The following is a 22,765-nucleotide window of genomic DNA, read 5'->3' as shown; positions in this document are numbered from 1 at the left end:
TCTAAGGAGGAAATGGTCTCAGATTGATTAGAGAAGCCCTCTCAACAACACCTCATTAAGGAGCAAAAAAATTACTGAGGCTTCAGGGTAAGTGGAATGTTGGGTATGTTGGGGTGTTTTGCCTCCTCCTAGTGGACAGGAGGGTAACTTCCCAAACATGATGTCTTGTGGACTCTTACCATCTGATGAAAGAAATATGTCACTTGTAGAAAGTGAGGACACCATCCTCTTTCTGGAGTAGTGTTTTGCTAATGATGCCCACTAATGAGGCCCTGTGATGGTCACACTGGAGCAGTTATGAACTCTATGGGGAGGCCGTGCACTATAACCACAATTAGTTCATTTGAAGCTACTTTTCTATACAATATCGGTGAGTTAATGTTTAGAAGAGTTTGTTTGGCACAATATATATCTTGTCAGACTGACAGAACAACAAACACAAAATCCCAATTCTGAGAATGAACTCAACACTTTCTAATGAAGAAGAATCAGAAGAGGGGCAGCACGGTGCAGAGTCCCAAAATATGAATGGAAGTTAAAACATTAGGGCACATTGTTATCTTCTACTGAAGCAAAACTGAAAGATTAAATACCTGAAACTTCAGACACACACTGGCTATTACCATATCTATATCTTTCAGATTTAGCCAAAATAATTACATGCAATAAGATGCTTTAGCTTTAACAGTTGCAGTCCTGAGTGTAAATCACCTTACTTTTATCACAATCAATAAATCCTCCTTACAAGGAAGAAAGCTGTACACCAGGTCTATCTAGGGCTATAGCTTTCTCCTGGTTTGCATGGTGTTCTGTAATTAACCACACAAGGAGTGACCAGGAAAGTTAGGTGCAAGACTGCACTTCTGCTGAATCAAATCTATAGCTGATGCACATGGGGCATTACAAAGGGACATGAAAAAAAAATTAAACATTCATGATTCTGATACAGCATTCAATTTAAATAAATGTACTTCTTGGTATCTTGATGAGAAGCATACCTAGGTGCACTCAGGGGAATGTGTCACGCAATATATGGCAGTGCTTGCAATATACATTGTTGTTACGTATGACAATCTTGATGACCATTTGTATTATTATATTAGAGATTTAATATTGTGACACTTTTAAATGACGAAGTGACACTTCCTAATGTCCGGTCTATAAAGTGATTAAAACTCTAGTGTGATTAAATCCAGAAATGTCACAATCCAGTAGGTAAGGGCAAGGCATGTGCCTCCCAATATCAGATGAGGGGGTCTCTGGTTGACCTAACTATAAGCCCTCCAGCACAATGTTAAAGGGACACTAAACTCTAGATTCAATAGGCTGTAATTTACAGTATGTCAGATTAGTAGACTAGAGAAACAGTAATTAACATTTATGTAGTGTTGCTTTAGAATGACAAAACAGTGGTCTAAACATTTTTTAAGTCAAATTAACATTTCAACTTTCCATTGAAAATGAGAAAATCCTTAATTTTGAGAGCTATATAAAACATGTAAAGGTAGCAAAATAAATATATTTCAAAGTTGTTTCACTAGGCAAAACTAAACATTTTATATACAAATCTTAAGATGTTTTAATGCCCCCTTAAGTGAATTGAAAGCACCAAAAGCCCTCTATTTCTTTATTTTAAACCAGTTTTGTGCTCAATATACACACACTGGTTGCCACGGCAATACCCATCAGTGAATCCTGCTATGAAGATGAGAGCAGGGGTCTGCCCTGTTACTGTGAATAGGAGAGGGCTGTACAGCCTCTAACTGGCTGTAACACTAGACTCTAAGAATGCGAAAATCTTATTCCAGGGTGTATGTATATTGACCACACAATTGGGTTTAAAATAAACAAATGGAAACAAAATTAAGTGTTGCAGTACTTTTACTTAAAGGGACATGAAACCCAATTTTGTTTCTCTCATAATTCAGATAGAGCATACAATTTTAAACAACTTTCCAATTTACTCCTTTTATCTTATTTTCTTTGTTCCCTTGGTATCCTTTGTTTAAAAGCATACCTAGGTAAGTTCAGGAGCTCGGAGCTAGTGGATAATTGGTGACTGCACATATATACCTCGTCATTGGCTTACTGGTATGTTCAGTTATTTACCAGCAAAATTGATGAGAAGTAAATTGAAAAGTTGTTTACAAACGTATACTCTATATGAATCATAAACAAAATGGGGATAATGTCCTTTTAATCTAATTTTATGAACTGTATTACCGGTTAATAAACCTAAAGCTTAGGTTTAAACTGCATAAAAAGGCATTTCATTAGGATGGAAATTATAGCCTGTTTGAGAATTGGGTTTCTTAACTATTGCACAAAAAGTTTTAAATGCAGTAATTCAATACTTGCGCTTTTTAACCAATGAGAAACAAGATCAAAAAAGAAAATTTAGATTTAATACAAATTTTGTACAAAGAAAATGTGAAAAAATACTTCCATATGCTAAAAGCAATTATGTTTCACAAATAAGGCCAGCTAGACTAATTCTTTCACTGACACATTTGCAATAACAAATGTTCTGCTCTTATTTTTAAGCTCTTTTCACCCCTCCCCCCAACTAGCCGGTAACTGTACATACAGGATATTTTATAAACAATGGAAGAAATTAACATGAATAAAATATACAACAAAATGTACTGGAATGATATCATACAATTAAAGTTTCTCATATACATACATTGTTTTTGAATTTGTTCAATGTTTGCATTTTACATAACATACAAAATGGTATTACAGTATAAATGTAACAGATTTTTTATGAGTTACGTTCTTTAAACTGAGTTGCTTCATGCTGAGATAGAAACTCCACTTTCTACCAAATAAATACATGTTGTTCAGCACTGAATTCCATTTGTGTGATTTAAAAGGTCATTATAGTCAAAACCTTTGCATGCTCATATAATGCTCTGCAGCTCCCGACCAGTACTTTAACTATGTGTTAACCCATTCACCGGGTTAAACACATAACTTTACAGAGTTGTTACTTTTAAAAGTACATGCTCTAGTGAATTAGAGGAAGTACTTTTTTTTTACCTATAATGACCCTTTAAATGTTATAGTTGTATAATTTTGTTATACTAATTCTTGAATATAGTTTTAAGATTCCCAATACCAAAGGAAAAAAAATGTTTTGCTAACAAAACACAGTCTAGATTTTCCAGTAGTACTCTATAGATGTCAACATATGTAGAGAATTATCTCACATTTTTACATCCTTGTATAAAATGATTCAGTGGCCGCATACACAATTTGGTGAGGAAACAAAAATATCTGTAGTATCAGTCCAAGTAAGCTTTCTTCATACAAGAAGATGACATTCTTTTCAGTATATCTACAGAACATGATTAGCAGTTTCCCAATCGGAAGGACCGCAGGTGTCACACCCACATAATAATGTAGAGCTCGAACAAAATTGTAGACTGTCTTCTCAATCCTTTGCCATGCATCGGATTTCCATAGTTTCTCCTGCGATGGAAGTGTTAAGCATACTCTGATATTCATTCCAAACAAGCGTTCATAAGTTAAAGTCAGTACAAATATAAAAAGATGGAATTCTTTTTTCATTTGACATCCACAAATTGTACACTATTTACAACAACAATTAGCCGACTGAACCGATGTCAATTGACTTCAGCTTAAAAGCCAAAGCTAATGCTTTTTATTAATGTAGTGTAGTCTTTGCTTTGTGGGACAACCCAAAGCATGAGTCCAGGTGAAGCCACTAGGCTGTTTCATTGTCCTTCAGCAGACCTGGCGCTGCTGATGTTACACTCGCCTGACTTGAACTGGCACGGTTGTCTGAACGTACTGGACGCCTGTCCTCATTGCAACTGTTCCAGCATTTGGACTCACCACAACAGGAATAGTCTGTAAAAGAAATATAAATTAGAAGACATTTTAGCAGCAACATCACCAGTATCTGGTGATGCAAATCCTACCACTATGCATTTCGTACCTAGAAAAAAAACACTGCTGTACAAAGTCCGCTAGTTACACATGGAAAGCACAGTGTATCTGTCTGAAGGACCTATAACCTGATAGATTCAATATATGATTATATATATATAGATAGATCTGGCACCCTGGTTGATGACCATTGTTGGGTAAGTGAGAGTGTAGATACCTTTGGACATATAAAAAAATCTGGCACCCTGGTTGATGACCACTGTTGGGTGAGAGTGCAGATACCTTTGGAGATATATATATATATATATATATATATATATATATATATATATAAAAAAATCTGGCACCCTGGTTGATGACCACTGTTGGGTAAGTGAGAGTGCAGATACCTTTGGAAATATATATATATAAATCTGGCACCCTGGTTGATGACCACTGTTGGGTACGTGAGAGTGCAGATACCTTTGGACATATATATATATATATATATATATATATATATATTTAAAAAAAATCTGGCACCCTGGTTGATTGTTGGGTAAGTGAGAGTGCAGATACCTTTGGAAATATATTATATATATATATATATATATATATATATATATATATAAATCTGGCACCCTGGTAGATGACCACTGTTGGGTAAGTGAGAGTGCAGATACCTTTGGACATATATATATATAAATCTGGCACCCTGGTTGATGACCACTGTTGGGTAAGTGAGAGTGCAGACAAATATGTGCTTTAAAAGTTTTTTGGTCTAACAATCAACGTTGTTAAATGTGCGTTATGTATTCAAAAAGAATGATAAATAATATCCAACATTTCAATACAAATGTATTATATAAAAGCACGCAGATAAAACAAGGTATGTATGTTTTCCTATTCAGTTAACTTTTGTACAGCTGTGCTCACTGCTTATTTTATACATTTCTAAGATTCTAAACAAAATATAACTGATATAATAGTTTGCCAAACACAGCATATCCCTGCTCTCAAACCAGGTAAAGGTTTTAATAGAACATTTAATCAAAGGCTCTAAAATAAAGCATAATCGGTTAATGTTTTTAACATTTAAACAGAAATAAAAAAAATATTATGTTTTGCTGAGTAACGGCCATCTTATACCAGCAGGTCAGGGACTGGTCACATTAAAGGTACAGTAATCGCCTTGTAAATTACACAACATATCTGTCAAACTCCACCCACCAATCTGCAGACAAAGCTAGCCATGGCTATAATATTAGCATAAAATTAATTAATTTTGAGTTGTTATCCAATTAATACAATTAGGGAAATATATGTGGCAAGGTTAGCTTTGTTAAGTCAGCAGGGTACATTCCAAGTCCTAAGAATTCGAAATTGCTCAATTTTCAGTGTTTAATTGCATGAAAAGTTGGCCAAATAAATAAAGAAAATATATTGCAAAGTTGTTTCAGTATACATTATTATTATCATTTACTTGTATAGATAATTATAAAGCAACCCAAGGAAGTGTTAAAGTAAATATTAAAAACTTTCCTGACTCTGCTGTGATTTATTTGATTTAAAAAAAAAAACTAATTTACTTTCACTATCAAATTGTCCAGTCTTTTTTTACACTATGAGGAACTAGCATCTATTAAGAATGTACAAGAGTAAAAGTTCAAACGTATATGAGTCTGTGATACAGGGGAGGAGGAAAATACATCTACTGCTTCTTTTAAATTCAAAGTGTCATTGCAGTGATTTTTATTTTAGTTAAAACCTAGCAAAACCCTTTAGCACCCAAATATACAAGTGATAGATTTTTCCTTTTTACAAATCAGTACCCTAACATTTTCCTTAGAAATAGTTTTTCCATTAAAGGGACATTATACACTAGATTTTTCTTTGCATAAATGTTTTGTAGATGATCTATTTATATAGCCCATACAGTTGTTGTTTTTTAAATGGATAGTTTTGCTTATTTTTAAATAATGTTGCTCTGATTTTTAGACTCCTAACTAAGCCGCAAAGTTTTAGGAGAATACCGACGTATACCTACTCCAGCTTGCTTCTGTTTGTGTAAAGGGTCTTTTCATATGCAAAGGAAGGGGGAGGGGGGAGTGTCTGCTTTTTCCCAACTTGCAGTGGGTGTTTCAGTAACCTTTTAAACAGAGCTAAACTGGAAGCTTCTAAGTAAGTTTTTAAACCATTTTATACTGGATTTTTATATCAGTATCTGTGCATATTATTCTTTATAGTAGTGTCTATTACATGCAGTTATGTGAAAATTTGTGTATACTGTCCCTTTAAGCGACCAAGATCAATAATAAAGAGGAGGATTTAGAGAATGAAACATAATAGCCAATTTCTATACTTGCAGCACAGAAGCATAATAAATGTTACGTTTAAGAAAATAGCTATTTCGAGAGGTGATATAATCAATCATGTGGATGGATTAATCACAACATAAAATGTGCTCACACAATACTGAACAGCTACAGCTCTGTACAAAGCAATGCAGCTCTTCAGGCCAGCCAATAACATATACCACTAGAGGGCGACACAAAGTCAAATACACCTGTATATTATATTCTGAGAATTTTTATTGTAAAATATTAAAAATAATCACACTTTTTTGTATGATTACGGTTTTATTTATTTTCATGCCACATTCAAATATGAAAAGAAAAAATAAATAAATAAAAAGCATATGGAAACTAAATGCAGCAAAGCAAAGCAAATTATTTTCTGAAGCACTAGTCAAAGCAACACAGAGAGACAGATCTACTACACTACTCAAATGCCAACGACATTAATGGCAGACTAGATGACAGTGCTGGTACTTACAATTGTGGGCTGAGTGCTTGGAATAAAGGTAGTGGTCTGCGGCACCTGGACCAGTTTTATAGGCTGGTTGCTTGTCACACCTGTTGCTATCTGCAGAGACAGCACAGGTAACCTCAGATTCCATTAGCACCATAGGGCAGACTATTTACTGTGTGGTCTGCAACTACTGATGAATACAACAGGTCACCAAAATCTAGTAGTGGTGTTATGAGAACTACTAGAGGGCATCTAGCAGATTCATTATCCAGGCAATACGATTTAACTCTGCTACAAACTTTCAGTATTACAAAAATAAGAAATCTACCTATGATGTTTAAAAAATAAAATAAAATAAGAGACATGAAACAAATCAAAAATGGAAGATGAATAACTTCAGAAAAAAAAAACATTTTAATTATGATATGATTTGAGGAATTGTGGTGGATATGTCACTGTGTTAATAAGAATTGTAGTTACGTGTAATCAAAATACAAAAAGATTAATAGAATTCTGACATTGTTGGTAAATGTGAGCAAACATGGTGTTCTATATAGAAGGAAGTTTCTAATCTAATATATACCACTTGATTTATCTGGTGAGAATATTGATATCTAGTTTTCTTTAGTAGCAACCTTCATTCACTTGGCAAACTGTAAATGGTTTGTAATTGCAAACAGATACCTATGACATGAACAGGTTTCCATGTGTGTGCAACTTAAAGGGATAGTAAACCCCAAAATGTTCTTTTATGATTCAGATAGAACATACAATTTTAAACAACTTTCCAATTTAATTCTATTATCAAATTTTCTTCATTCTTTTGTTATCCATTGCTGAAGGGACAGCATTGCACTACTGACAGGAGGCTGAAAATATCTATTTAGCCAATCACAAGAGACAAATGTGTGCAGGCACCAATTAGCAGCAGCTCCCACTAGTGTATGATATGTGCGTATTCATTTTTTAACAAGGGATGCTAAGAGAACAAAGCACATTTGAAAATAGAAGTTAAAAGGGTCTTAAAATGACATGCTCTATCTGAATCATGCAAGTTTAGTTTTTATTTTCCTATCCCTTTAAAGGAAATTAAACATTGCAGTAGTCATGATATTCACTATGAAACTATTTAACAAGAGCAGCAATCGGGATGAGCACAGGACTGCACAGATGTATTTGTCCCAATACACCGTGCATTGCAAAGCACTGGAGAAAGGAGGTTAAGCCCTGCTAGAATTTATATTTTATTAGATTAAATATTATACACATCTTGTTTGTTTTGCTGTTTGGGTTAAACTATATTATATACTGTATATGCCCTAGACTGCAATAAATGACTTTTGCACCATACTCAGTAACTTGGAAAGCAAAGAGGACAGATATTTATGACCTTTATATGCAAAAACTACTGTATTAAATATATAACTTTTTAATGCATGATAGAAATTGTGTTTAATCCCCTTTAATGTTGTTTAAAAAATGAGCGAGGAACTTGTGCTTTTAGGTTTGTCTAGGGGACCATCCATAACAATTCAAGAAAATGATCTAAAAGTACAAAAGTATCCTCTGACAAAGTCTGTAAGTGCTTGTTACATGAATTAGAAACGCAAATTGTATGGCGAAAAAACATGAGAATGACAGACATCTGAATTTTAGAAACTAAATATCTCTCTTTCTGTAAGTTTTATATGTTTTAAGTTCTGCAAAGTTCCACCTTAAAGAGCTATGAGGCATTGAAACACTGAGCATGTTAATCTTCATGAGTTATCCCCTGAAATGAACAGCCAGCAACAAAACAAAACATTATACAGTGTTCTGTTCCCTAAGAATACGGCATGAACGAGTTAAGGATACTTAAGAGATGGGCCGCAAGCAAGAAGCTCCTGTCACCTGCAGGCAGACTTTTTTCTCTACTTACACTAAGTTTGGACACTATTGACCAGCGATACGTACAGTGACAGTCTCTTTGCCCTTTTCCACTGTGCTTTCTTTTTCTTTCTGTGTGGCTGAGGCTTCTGAAGGTTGTGCTTGAACACCAGATGCAGGCTGTGCCGATTTATCTGTACCAAGCTCAGAGTCAGCTTCTTGTTGTGTGGCTGTGGCTGCACATGGGAGATAAGCTACATTGTTACAAACTTTATTGTGAAAAGAGCATTACAATATTATAAAAGTTCAATCATATTTGTGTCTTATTGAAAATGATTTTACTCTGCTAGAATGCAGCAACAATGCTATGAGTTATGTATTATATTGCACAGAAAAGTTATACATATCTATATTAGACCTTTGCTCTTAACCCTTAAGAACTTTTAATTTATTATGTATATACACATCCAGATAGTCCTTAATCAGTTTGTAACTATAAACAACAACAGAACAGACATCAGACCTCAAAGGAAGAGAAAACAGAATTTATGCTTACCTGATAAATTACTTTCTTTTGTGGTGTATCCAGTCCACAGATTCATCCTTTACTTGTGGGATATTCTCCTTCCTAACAGGAAGTGGCAAAGAGAGCACACAGCAGAGCTGTCCATATAGCTCCCCCTCTAGCTCCACCCCCAGTCATTCGACCGGAGGTTAGGAAGAAAAAGGAGAAACCATAGGGTGCAATGGTGACTGTAGTTTAAACAAAAAAATCTACCTGACTTAATAGCCAGGGCGGGCCGTGGACTGGATACACCACAAGAGAAAGTAATTTATCAGGTAAGCATAAATTCTGTTTTCTCTTGTAAGGTGTATCCAGTCCACGGATTCATCCTTTACTTGTGGGATACCAATACCAAAGCTTTAGGACACGGATGAAGGGAGGGAACAAGACAGGTACCTTAAACGGAAGGCATCACTGCTTGTAAAACCTTTCTCCCAAAAATAGCCTCCGAAGAAGCAAAAGTATCGAATTTGTAAAATTTGGAAAAAGTATGCAGCGAAGACCAAGTCACTGCCTTACAAATCTGTTCAACAGAAGCCTCATTTTTAAAAGCCCATGTGGAAGCCACTGCTCTGGTAGAATGAGCAGTAATTGTTTCAGGAGGCTGCTGGCCAGCAGTCTCATAGGCCAGACGGATAATGCTTTTCAGCCAAAAGGAAAGAGAGGTAGCAGTCGCCTTCTGACCTCTCCTCTTACCAGAATAGATGACAAACAATGCAGTTGTTTGTCTGAAATCCTTAGTTGCTTGTAAATAGAACTTTAAAGCATGAACCACATCAAGATTGTGTAACAGACGTTCCTTCTTCGAAGAAGGATTAGGACACAGAGAAGGAACAACAATTTCCTGATTAATATTCTTATTAGACACAACCTTAGGAAGAAAACCGGGTTTGGTACGCAAAACTACCTTATCTGCGTGGAACACCAAATAAGGTGAGTCACACTGCAAAGCAGATAACTCTGAAACTCTTCGAGCACAAGAGATAGCTACCAAAAACAAAATTTTCCAAGATAAAAGTTTAATATCTATGGAATGTAAAGGTTCAAACGGAACCCTTTGCAGAACTGAAAGAACTAAATTCTGACTCCATGGCGGAGCCACAGGTCTATAAACAGGTTTGATTCTGACTAAAGCCTGACTAAACGCTTGAACGTCTGGTACCTCTGCCAGACGTCTGTGTAAAAGAATAGACAAAGCAGATATCTGTCCTTTTAAGGAACTAGCTGATAATCCTTTCTCCAATCCTTCTTGGTGAAAAGACAATATCCTGGGAATCCTAATCTTACTCCATGAGTAACCCTTGGATTCGCACCAACAAAGATATTTTCGCCAAATCTTATGGTAGATTTTCCTGGTGACAGGCTTTCTAGCCTGAATCAGGGTATCAATAACCGACTCAGAGAAACCACGCTTAGATAGTATTAGGCGTTCAATCTCCAAGCAATCAGACGCAGAGAAATTAGATTTGGATGTTTGAAAGGACCTTGAAGTAGAAGGTCCTGCCTCATTGGCAGAGTCCATGGTGGAACGGATGACATGTCCACTAGGTCTGCATACCAAGTCCTGCGTGGCCACGCAGGCGCTATTAGAAGCACCGACGCCCTCTCCTGCTTGATTCTGGCAACCAGACGAGGAAGCTGACTAAACGCTTGAATGTCTGGTACCTCTGCCAGACGTCTGTGTAAAAGAATAGACAAAGCAGATATCTGTCTTTTTAAGGAACTAGCTGATAATCCTTTCTCCAATCCTTCTTGGAGAAAAGACAATATCCTGGGAATCCTAATCTTACTGCATGAGTAACCCTTGGATTCGCACCAACAAAGATATTTTCGCCAAATCTTATGGTAGATTTTCCTGGTGACAGGCTTTCTAGTCTGAATCAGGGTATCAATAACCGACTCAGAGAAACCACGCTTAGATAGTATTAGGCGTTCAATCTCCAAGCAGTCAGACGCAGAGAAATTAGATTTGGATGTTTGAAAGGACCTTGAAGTAGAAGGTCCTGCCTCATTGGCAGAGTCCATGGTGGAACGGATGACATGTCCACTAGGTCTGCATACCAAGTCCTGCGTGGCCACGCAGGCGCTATTAGAAGCACCGACGCCCTCTCCTGCTTGATTCTGGCAACCAGACGAGGAAGGAGAGGAAACGGTGGAAACACATAGGCCAGATTGAAGGACCAAGGCGCTGCTAGAGCATCTATCAACACCGCCTGGGGATCCCGGGACCTGGACCCGTAAAGAGGAAGTTTGGCATTCTGACGGGACGCCATCAGATCCAATTCTGGAGTGCCCCATAGCTGAGTCAGCTGGGCAAACACCTCCGGGTGGAGTTCCCACTCCCCAGGATGAAAAGTCTGACGACTTAGAAAATCCGCTTCCCAGTTGTCTACTCCTGGGATGTGAATTGCTGAGAGGTGGCAAGAGTGATCCTCCGCCCACCTGATTATTTTGGTTACTTCCATCATTGCTAGGGGACTCCTTGTTCCCCCCTGATGGTTGATGTAAGCTACAGTCGTGATGTTGTCCGACTGAAATCTGATGAATTTGGCCGCAGCTAGCTGAGGCCATGCCTGAAGAGCGTTGAATATCGCCCTCAGTTCCAAAATGTTTATCAGGAGAAGAGCTTCTTCCCGAGACCATAAGTGCTGAGCTTTCAGGGAGTCCCAGACAGCACCCCAGCCCAACAGACTGGCGTCGGTCGTTACGATGATCCACTCTGGTCTGCGGAAACACATTCCCTGAGACAGGTGATCCTGAGACAACCACCAGAGAAGAGAATCTCTGGTCCCCTGGTCCAACTGTATTTGAGGAGATAAATCTGCATAATCCCCATTCCACTGTTTGAGCATGCATAGTTGCAGTGGTCTGAGGTGTATCCGTGCAAAGGGGACTATGTCCATTGCCGCTACCATTAGCAGCTGCAGTAGTTACAGGAACAATGCACGCTATAGGTTGGAGAAGAAAACCTTGATGAACAAAAATTTTCTTAAGTAAACCCTCTAACTTTTTATCCATAGGGTCTTTAAAAGCACAACTGTCCTCAATTGGTATGGTTGTGCGTTTAGCAAGTGAAGAAACAGCCCCCTCCACCTTAGGGACCGTCTGCCACGAGTCCCGCGTGGTGTCAGATATGGGGAACATTTTCTTAAAAACAGGAGGAGGAACAAACGGAATACCTGGTCTATCCCACTCCCTAGTTACTATATCCGCAATCCTCTTAGGGACCGGGAACACATCAGTGTAAACAGGAACTTCTAGGTACTTGTCCATTTTACACAATTTCTCTGGAACCACCAAAGGGTCACAGTCATCCAGAGTAACTAATACCTCCCTGAGTAATAAACGGAGGTGTTCTAGTTTAAATTTAAAAGCCAACGTATCTGAGTCTGTCTGAGGAGCAACCTTTCCCGAATCGGAAATTTCTCCCTCAGACAGCACTTCCCTCGCCACCATTTCAGAGCGTTGTAAGTGTATATCGGATACGGCTACTAAAGCGTCAGAATGCTCATAATCTGTTCTTAAAACAGAGCTATCACGCTTTGCAGGTAACACGGGCAGCTTAGATAAAAACACTGAGAGGGTATTATCCATAACTGCCGCAAGGTCTTGCAAGGTAAAAGAGTTAGACGCATTAGAGGTGCTAGGCGTCGCTTGAGCGGGCGTAACTGGTTGTGACACTTGGGGAGAGGTCAACGGGCTAACCTCATTACCTTCTGTCTGAGAATCATCTTGGGCCACATTTTTAAGTGCAACAATATGGTCTTTAAAATGTATAGACATATCAGTACACATGGGACACATTTTGAGAGGGGGTTCCACCATGGCTTCTAAACACATTGAACAAGGATTTTCCTTGGTGACAGACATGTTTAACAGACTAGTAGTAAGACAAACAGGCTTAGAAATCACATTAAACAAGCAAAAACACACTTTGCAAAAAAAAAAACGTTACTGTGCCTTTAAGAAATAAAAAAGGCACACAATTTTCCAAAACAGTGAAAAATGCACCAAACTTTCTGAAATTTTCACAGTATGTACCTAAAGCATTGGTAAGATTGCACAACTAGCAAAAAAAATTGATTAACCCCTTAATGCCCAAACCGGATCAATAGTAAACTAACAGACCGGTTAAAACAAATTTAGCACCTTGCCACAGCTCTGCTGTGGCCCTACCTTCCCTTAGGAGTCGGATTTATGGGGAAAAAGCTTGTTATGGGTCCTCAAACTGTAGCAGGAGCCACCATGTGAACACAGCCTGAAGATCTAGTCAATCTAACTGCGCATCTGAGGCTCGAAATTAGGCCCCTCCCACCTTACTCCGGTGCTGTGAGGCCTAAAGAAACACTCCTAGGAGTTATAATATTAGCCATGTGGGTAACAACCCCTGAAGAAACCAGGGACCTTCTAAGTGTCTTAAAAAACATAATTTATGTAAGAACTTACCTGATAAATTCATTTCTTTCATATTAGCAAGAGTCCATGAGCTAGTGACGTATGGGATATACATTCCTACCAGGAGGGGCAAAGTTTCCCAAACCTCAAAATGCCTATAAATACACCCCTCACCACACCCACAATTCACGAATAGCCAAGAAGTGGGGTGATAAAAAAGTGCGAAAGCATATAAAATAAGGAATTGGAATAATTGTGCTTTATACAAAATCATAACCACCACAAAAAAAGGGCGGGCCTCATGGACTCTTGCTAATATGAAAGAAATGAATTTATCAGGTAAGTTCTTACATAAATTATGTTTTCTTTCATGTAATTAGCAAGAGTCCATGAGCTAGTGACGTATGGGATAATGATTACCCAAGATGTGGATCTTTCCACACAAGAGTCACTAGAGAGGGAGGGATAAAATAAAGACAGCCAATTCCTGCTGAAAATAATCCACACCCAAAATAAAGTTTAACGAAAAACATAAGCAGAAGATTCAAACTGAAACCGCTGCCTGAAGTACTTTTCTACCAAAAACTGCTTCAGAAGAAGAAAATACATCAAAATGGTAGAATTTAGTAAAAGTATGCAAAGAGGACCAAGTTGCTGCTTTGCAAATCTGATCAACCGAAGCTTCATTCCTAAACGCCCAGGAAGTAGAAACTGACCTAGTAGAATGAGCTGTAATTCTCTGAGGCGGAGTTTTACCCGACTCAACATAGGCAAGATGAATTAAAGATTTCAACCAAGATGCCAAAGAAATGGCAGAAGCTTTCTGGCCTTTTCTAGAACCGGAAAAGATAACAAATAGACTAGAAGTCTTTCGGAAAGATTTAGTAGCTTCAACATAATATTTCAAAGCTCTAACAACATCCAAAGAATGCAACGATTTCTCCTTAGAATTCTTAGGATTAGGACATAATGAAGGAACCACAATTTCTCTACTAATGTTGTTGGAATTCACAACTTTAGGTAAAAATTCAAAAGAAGTTCGCAACACCGCCTTATCCTGATGAAAAATCAGAAAAGGAGACTCACAAGAAATAGCAGATAATTCAGAAACTCTTCTGGCAGAAGAGATGGCCAAAAGGAACAAAACTTTCCAAGAAAGTAATTTAATGTCCAATGAATGCATAGGTTCAAACGGAGGAGCTTGAAGAGCCCCCAGAACCAAATTCAAACTCCAAGGAGGAGAAATTGACTTAATGACAGGTTTTATACGAACCAAGGCTTGTACAAAACAATGAATATCAGGAAGAATAGCAATCTTTCTGTGAAAAAGAACAGAAAGAGCAGAGATTTGTCCTTTCAAGGAACTTGCAGACAAACCTTTATCTAAACCATCCTGAAGAAACTGTAAAATTCTCGGTATTCTAAAAGAATGCCAAGAAAAATGATGAGAAATACACCAAGAAATATAAGTCTTCCAGACTCTATAATATATCTCTCTAGATACAGATTTACGAGCCTGTAACATAGTATTAATCACAGAGTCAGAGAAACCTCTTTGACGAAGAATCAAGCGTTCAATCTCCATACCTTTAAATTTAAGGATTTCAGATCCTGATGGAAAAAAGGACCTTGTGACAGAAGGTCTGGTCTTAACGGAAGAGTCCACGGTTGGCAAGAGGCCATCCGGACAAGATCTGCATACCAAAACCTGTGAGGCCATGCCGGAGCTACCAGCAGAACAAACGAGCATTCCTTCAGAATCTTGGAGATTACTCTTGGAAGAAGAACTAGAGGCGGAAAGATATAGGCAGGATGATACTTCCAAGGAAGTGATAATTCATCCACTGCTTCCGCCTGAGGATCCCGGGATCTGGACAGATACCTGGGAAGTTTCTTGTTTAGATGGGACGCCATCAAATCTATTTCTGGAAGTTCCCACATTTGAACAATCTGAAGAAATACCTCTGGGTGAAGAGACCATTCGCCCGGATGCAACGTTTGGCGACTGAGATAATCCGCTTCCCAATTGTCTACACCTGGGATATGAACCGCAGAGATTAGACAGGAGCTGGATTCCGCCCAAACCAAAATTCGAGATACTTCTTTCATAGCCAGAGGACTGTGAGTTCCTCCTTGATGATTGATGTATGCCACAGTTGTGACATTGTCTGTCTTAAAACAAATGAACGATTCTCTCTTCAGAAGAGGCCAAAACTGAAGAGCTCTGAAAATTGCACGGGGTTCCAAAATATTGATCGGTAATCTCACCTCCTGAGATTCCCAAACTCCTTGTGCCGTCAGAGATCCCCACACAGCTCCCCAACCTGTGAGACTTGCATCTGTTGAAATTACAGTCCAGGTCGGAAGCACAAAAGAAGCCCCCTGAATTAAACGATGGTGATCTGTCCACCACGTTAGAGAGTGTCGAACAATCGGTTTTAAAGATATTAATTGAGATATCTTTGTGTAATCCTTGCACCATTGATTCAGCATACAAAGCTGAAGAGGTCGCATGTGAAAACGAGCGAAGGGGATCGCGTCTGATGCAGCAGTCATAAGACCTAGAATTTCCATGCATAAGGCTACCGAAGGGAATGATTGTGACTGAAGGTTTCGACAAGCTGCAATCAGTTTTAGACGTCTCTTGTCTGTTAAAGACAGAGTCATGGACACTGAATCTATCTGGAAACCCAGAAAGGTTACCCTTGTCTGAGGAATCAATGAACTTTTTGGTAAATTGATCCTCCAACCATGATCTTGAAGAAACAACACAAGTCGATTCGTATGAAATTCTGCTAAATGTAAAGACTGAGCAAGTACCAAGATATCGTCCAAATAAGGAAATACCACAATACCCTGTTCTCTGATTACAGACAGAAGGGCACCGAGAACCTTTGTAAAAATTCTTGGAGCTGTAGCTAGGCCAAACGGCAGAGCCACAAACTGGTAATGCTTGTCCAGAAAAGAGAATCTCAGGAACTGATAATGATCTGGATGAATCGGAATATGCAGATATGCATCCTGTAAATCTATTGTGGACATATAATTCCCTTGCTGAACAAAAGGCAAGATAGTCCTTACAGTTACCATCTTGAACGTTGGTATCCTTACATAACGATTCAATATTTTTAGATCCAGAACTGGTCTGAAGGAATTCTCCTTCTTTGGTACAATGAAGAGATTTGAATAAAACCCCATCCCCTGTTCCTGAACTGGAACTGGCATAATTACTCCAGTCAACTCTAGATCTGAAACACAATTCAGAAATGCTTGAGCTTTTACTGGATTTACTGGGACACGGGAAAGAAAAAATCTCTTTGCAGGAGGTCTCATCTTGAAACCAATTCTGTACCCTTCTGAAACAATGTTCTGAATCCAAAGATTGTGAACAGAATTGATCCAAATTTCTTTGAAAAAACGTAACCTGCCCCCTACCAGCTGAGCTGGAATGAGGGCCGCACCTTCATGTGGACTTAGAAGCAGGCTTTGCCTTTCTGGCTGGTTTGGATTTATTCCAAATTGGAGATGGTTTCCAAACAGAAACTGCTCCTGAGGATGAAGGATCAGACTTTTGTTCTTTGTTGAAACGAAAGGAACGAAAACGATTATTAGCCCTGTTTTTACCTTTAGATTTTTTATCCTGTGGTAAAAAAGTTCCTTTCCCACCAGTAACAGATGAAATAATAGAATCCAACTGAGAACCAAATAATTTGTTACCCTGGAAAGAAATGGAAAGTAGAGTTGATTTAGAAGCCATATCAGCATTCCAAGTCTTAAGCCATAAAGCTCTTCTAGCTAAAATAGCTAGAGACATAAACCTGACATCAACTCTGATAATATCAAAGATGGCATCACAGATAAAATTATTAGCATGCTGAAGAAGAATAATAATATCATGAGAATCATGATGTGTTACTTGTTGCGCTAAAGTTTCCAACCAAAAAGTTGAAGCTGCAGCAACATCAGCCAAAGATATAGCAGGTCTAAGAAGATTACCTGAACACAGATAAGCTTTTCTTAGAAAGGATTCAATTTTCCTATCTAAAGGATCCTTAAACGAAGTACCATCTGACGTAGGAATAGTAGTACGTTTAGCAAGGGTAGAAATAGCCCCATCAACTTTAGGGATTTTGTCCCAAAATTCTAATCTGTCAGACGGCACAGGATATAATTGCTTAAAACGTTTAGAAGGAGTAAATGAATTACCCAATTTATCCCATTCTTTGGAAATTACTGCAGAAATAGCATTAGGAACAGGAAAAACTTCTGGAATAACCACAGGAGATTTAAATACCTTATCCAAACGTTTAGAATTAGTATCAAGAGGACCAGAATCCTCTATTTCTAAAGCAATTAGAACTTCTTTAAGTAAAGAACGAATAAATTCCATTTTAAATAAATATGAAGATTTATCAGCATCAACCTCTGAGACAGAATCCTCTGAACCAGAAGAGTCATCAGAATCAGAATGATGATGTTCATTTAAAAATTCATCTGTAGGGAGAGAAGTTTTAAAAGATTTTTTACGTTTACTAGAAGGAGAAATAACAGACATAGCCTTCTTTATGGATTCAGAAACAAAATCTCTTATGTTATCAGGAACATTCTGCACCTTAGATGTTGAAGGAACTGCAACAGGCAATGGTACTTTACTAAAGGAAATATTATCTGCATTAACAAGTTTGTCATGACAATCAATACAAACAACAGCTGGAGGAATAGCTACCAAAAGTTTACAGCAGATACACTTAGCTTTGGTAGATCCAGCACTAGACAGCGATTTTCCTGTAGTATCTTCTGACTCAGATGCAACGTGAGACATCTTGCAATATGTAAGAGAAAAAACAACATATAAAGCAAAATTGATCAAATTCCTTAAATGACAGTTTCAGGAATGGGAAAAAAATGCCAAAGAACAAGCTTCTAGCAACCAGAAGCAATGAAAAATGAGACTTAAATAATGTGGAGACAAAAGCGACGCCCATATTTTTTAGCGCCAAATAAGACGCCCACATTATTTGGCGCCTAAATGCTTTTGGCGCCAAAAATGACGCCACATCCGGAACGCCGACATTTTTGGCGCAAAAAAACGTCAAAAAAATGACGCAACTTCCGGCGACACGTATGACGCCGGAAACGGAAAAGAATTTTTGCGCCAAAAAAGTCAGCGCCAAGAGTGACGCAATAAAATGAAGCATTTTCAGCCCCCGCAAGCCTAACAGCCCACAGGGAAAAAGAGTCAAATTGAAGGTAAGAAAAAAATGATTAAATCAAATGCATTATCCCAAATATGAAACTGACTGTCTGAAAAATAAGGAAAGTTGAACATTCTGAGTCAAGGCAAATAAATGTTTGAATACATATATTTAGAACTTTATAAACAAAGTGCCCAACCATAGCTTAGAGTGTCACAGAAAATAAGATTTACTTACCCAAGGACACTCATCTACATGTTTGTAGAAAGCCAAACCAGTACTGAAACGAGAATCAGCAGAGGTAATGGTATATATAAGAGTATATCGTCGATCTGATAAGGGAGGTAAGAGATGAATCTCTACGACCGATAACAGAGAACCTATGAAATAGACCCCGTAGAAGGAGATCACTGCATTCAAATAGGCAATACTCTCCTCACATCCCTCTGACATTCACTGCACGCTGAGAGGAAAACCGGGCTCCAACTTGCTGCGGAGCGCATATCAACGTAGAATCTAGCACAAACTTACTTCACCACCTCCATCGGAGGCAAAGTTTGTAAAACTGAATTGTGGGTGTGGTGAGGGGTGTATTTATAGGCATTTTGAGGTTTGGGAAACTTTGCCCCTCCTGGTAGGAATGTATATCCCATACGTCACTAGCTCATGGACTCTTGCTAATTACATGAAAGAAACGATATTTATAAGTAAAAACCGTTTGCCATAAAAAAGTGTCAACCCATAAAATAGTGTCAACCAGCATAAATTAGCCCTGTCATGTAAGCTTGTAATTCCATACTTGGTCTCTGAATAAAGCTTACCCTTCCCTCATGGGGATCTTATCAGTCCTTTTCTAGCATTATCACAGTCTTTTCTAGAAATAAATGACTGAACATACCTTGTTGCAGCCTAACCTGCAAACCGTTCCCCCCAACTGAAGTTTTCTTGTACTCCTCAGTCCTGTGTGGGAACAGCAGTGGATTTTAGTTACAACATGCTAAAATCATCTTCCTCTCTGCAGAAATCTTCATCCCTTTTCTGCTGGAGAGTAAATAGTACAAACCGGTACCATTTAAAAATAACAAACTTTTGCTTGTAGAACAAAAACTACACATCTAACACCACATTCACTTTACCCTTCCGAGAGAGACCCTATTGCTTAGAGCCAGCAAAGAGAATGACTGGGGGGTGGAGATAGAGGGGGAGCTATATGGACAGCTCTGCTGTGTGCTCTCTTTGCCACTTCCTGTTAGGAAGGAGAATATCCCACAAGGAAAGGATGAATCCGTGGACTGGATACACCTTACAAGAGAAATAGTATTTTTGCATGAAATGAATGAATCAGACAAGTACGCACCTGACTGTGTACATGACTTCATGTGCTCAGGCCAGTGAGCTTGCTGGCAGGGATAGTCACAATAGCTGGTGTTCCAACAGCAGTAAAAGATGGCTTCCTTCTTGCAGTTGGCACACCACTGCTTTTTCTTGGTCTCGTCCACAGCTTGTTGCTTCTCCAGCTCTGTCTGCTTTTTTAACTCAGCTATAAGTCTGTCTCTCTCTTGTTCCAAACTTTGCCTCATCTCAGCCATGGTAAGTTCTTTAAACACAAAGCAATGCAATTAGCGGAGTCTAGTTAATACAGCTGTAAACAGACGCATACACTGTGCGGTTATCTTCACCCACTAGACAAACAGGGATCATTTTTTTAAACCAGTTTATTAGATAAGAAAAATAAAACAAACAATATCCGCGTACATTAAATAAATGTGGGTGTTTACAGAATCTTAATAAATCTATATAGCTTCACTGGACATGCTCAACAATCAGAAAACTGTAAATCTAAACAAAACTAATTTTCAACAATCAGAAACAGAAAACACCAAAGCTAAAAAGAAGAAATTAAACAATTTAAATTATTAATTAAATTAAGATCAGAGTATAAACTTTTGTTCATTGTTATAGTGCAACAAGCCACATAGACCAAACAGATTGCATATATTATTTGAGTAAAATAAGTTAGGCTTCCAGCATCATGGGCCATATTGAAGATCATTGGTTTATATTAAAACTAATAAATAAAACATAGGGAGCAAATAATAGGAATGGAAGGCACCTAAGAACTACTCTTCCATTCCAAACCTAGATTAATCAATTCATTTCTAAAATAGGATAGCATTTTGGCAAACATGCAATTCAGAAGGAAATATATACAGAAAGAGCCTTCTGGTTCTTCTCTGCCTTTCACACATAAACTAGTTATATGGTTACATACAATGCAGACACACAGTCAAACCTCATCAACAGAAAATATACCTTTTCTCCAATGTAAAACACAAGCACTTCAGCTGTGCTACAACATAAAGGTATAGCTATAACAAAACCATACAACCTACACTAAGGCTGAACACGCTAAAAGTATAAGTAACCAATCGTCAGATCATGACTTTTTTTTTAAAAATAATCCTAGTGCAGAATTACAACATAACATTTCAGAAAACTCCAGCAGAAATGTGTTTCTATTCTGTGTTTTAATCTATTTTCAGCTAAATGCCTTGTGAGTTATCTTTATTGTACTACTTTTCTACCTGTTAGTGAAAGCTAAAATGGACTTCAGATCTGCTAGTTATACAGTTGCAAGCGCATCAATATAAAGAGGAGACTCATGTACAATATCTAGGGAACTAACAGCTGTAATATGTTGAGGGAGAACAATAAAAGTTATACCAATTTTGGAAGACATGTTATAAAGTTATAATTAATATAGATCAAACCTAAAATCTGCCAGATTAGCTACATAACTTTATAAATAAACTGAGATGAGAGTCATTTTAGAAGACACAGAGAAGCACATATGTATTTATATAGCTATGGCTGACATACCTAGATTGTGCTTCATTTCTGAGAGCTCTTGTTGGTGTAACCACTGCAATTTGTCTATTTCAATCCTTAAGCGCCGAATCTACAAGAAACAGCAAAAATAATAGAGAGATCATCAATTGCTTTTGTCTGCTTTACTGAAACTTTTAAACATCTTAAAGGGACAGTCTAGTCAAAATTAAACTTTCATGATTCAGATAGGGGATGCAATTTTCAACAACTTTCCAATCCACTTTTATCATCAAATGTGCTTTGTTCTCTTGGTATTCTTAGTTAAAAGCTAAATCTAGGTAGACTCATATGATAATTTCTAAGCCCTTGAAGGCCACTTCTTATCTCAGTGGATTTTGACAGTTTTTCTCAGTTAGACAGTGCTAGTTCACGTGTGTCATAAATATAACATTGTGCTCACTCCTGTAGAGTTATTTATGAGTCAGTACTGATCGGCTAAAATGCAAGTCTGTCAAAAGAACTGAGATAATGGGGCAGCCTGCAGAGGCTTAGATACAAGGTATTCACAGAGGTAAAAAACAAAATTTATGCTTACCTGATAAATTTATTTATTAACAGGCATAGAGAGTCCACAATTTAATTCCAATTACTAGAGAGAATTCAACTCCTGGCCAGCAGGAGTAGGCAAAGAGCACCCCAGCAGAGCTGTTAAGTGTCACTTCCCTTACCCATAATCCCCAGTCATTCGACTGAAGGAAAATGGAAAAAGAAGATAACACAAGGGTAAAGAGGTGACTGATGTTTGAACAAAAAAATTGCCGACTTAAAAATCAATTAAGGGCAGGTTGTGGACTCTCCTTGCCTGGAAAGAAAGAAATTTATCAGGTAAGCATAAATTTTGTTTTCTTTCCTATGGCATGGAGAGTCCACGATTTCATTCCAATTACTAGTGGGAACCAATACCCAAGCTAGAGGACACAGAATGAAAGGGAGGGAGAACAAGACAGGCGGACCTAAAGAGAAGGCACCACCGCTTCAAAAAAAAAAACTTTCTCCCAAAGGAAGCCTCAGCCGAGGCAAAAGCAACAAAATAGAAGATTTTTTTTTTAAAAAGTATGCAATAAGGACGAAGAGGCCGCCTTGCAGATTTGCTCTACCGAAGTTTTACATGTGAAAGCTCAGGAAGAAAAGACAGCCCTAGAGAGAAGAG

General features: G+C 38.0%; 1 protein-coding gene across 6 annotated transcripts in view; it reads right to left on the bottom strand.

Annotated features, from left to right (window-relative positions):
* Positions 1-2,385: 2,385 nt before the first annotated feature.
* ZMYND8 (zinc finger MYND-type containing 8) overlaps positions 2,386-22,765 on the bottom strand; it is a 199,565-nt gene continuing 179,185 nt past the window's right edge. For 4 of the 6 annotated variants that reach the window (XM_053690979.1, XM_053691097.1, XM_053691055.1 and 1 more), the window contains exons 20-24: positions 21,607-21,685; positions 20,084-20,323; positions 8,659-8,807; positions 6,730-6,819; positions 2,386-3,876 (exon numbers count right to left, since the gene is read on the bottom strand). In XM_053690979.1, coding sequence (XP_053546954.1) covers positions 3,775-3,876; positions 6,730-6,819; positions 8,659-8,807; positions 20,084-20,323; positions 21,607-21,685 — 660 coding nt within the window. In that variant the 3' untranslated portion in view covers positions 2,386-3,774. Of the gene's footprint in view, positions 3,877-6,729; positions 6,820-8,623; positions 8,808-20,083; positions 20,324-21,606; positions 21,686-22,765 lie in introns of all 6 variants that reach the window. The other 2 variants (XM_053691173.1, XM_053691139.1) reach the window with 2 other exon arrangements.

Source organism: Bombina bombina, chromosome 1 (genome assembly GCF_027579735.1).
Source record: "Bombina bombina isolate aBomBom1 chromosome 1, aBomBom1.pri, whole genome shotgun sequence".
Lineage (NCBI taxonomy): Eukaryota > Metazoa > Chordata > Amphibia > Anura > Bombinatoridae > Bombina > Bombina bombina.
The sequence above is the reverse complement of the archived record's forward strand: the minus strand, read 5'-3'. Positions and strand labels throughout refer to the sequence as shown.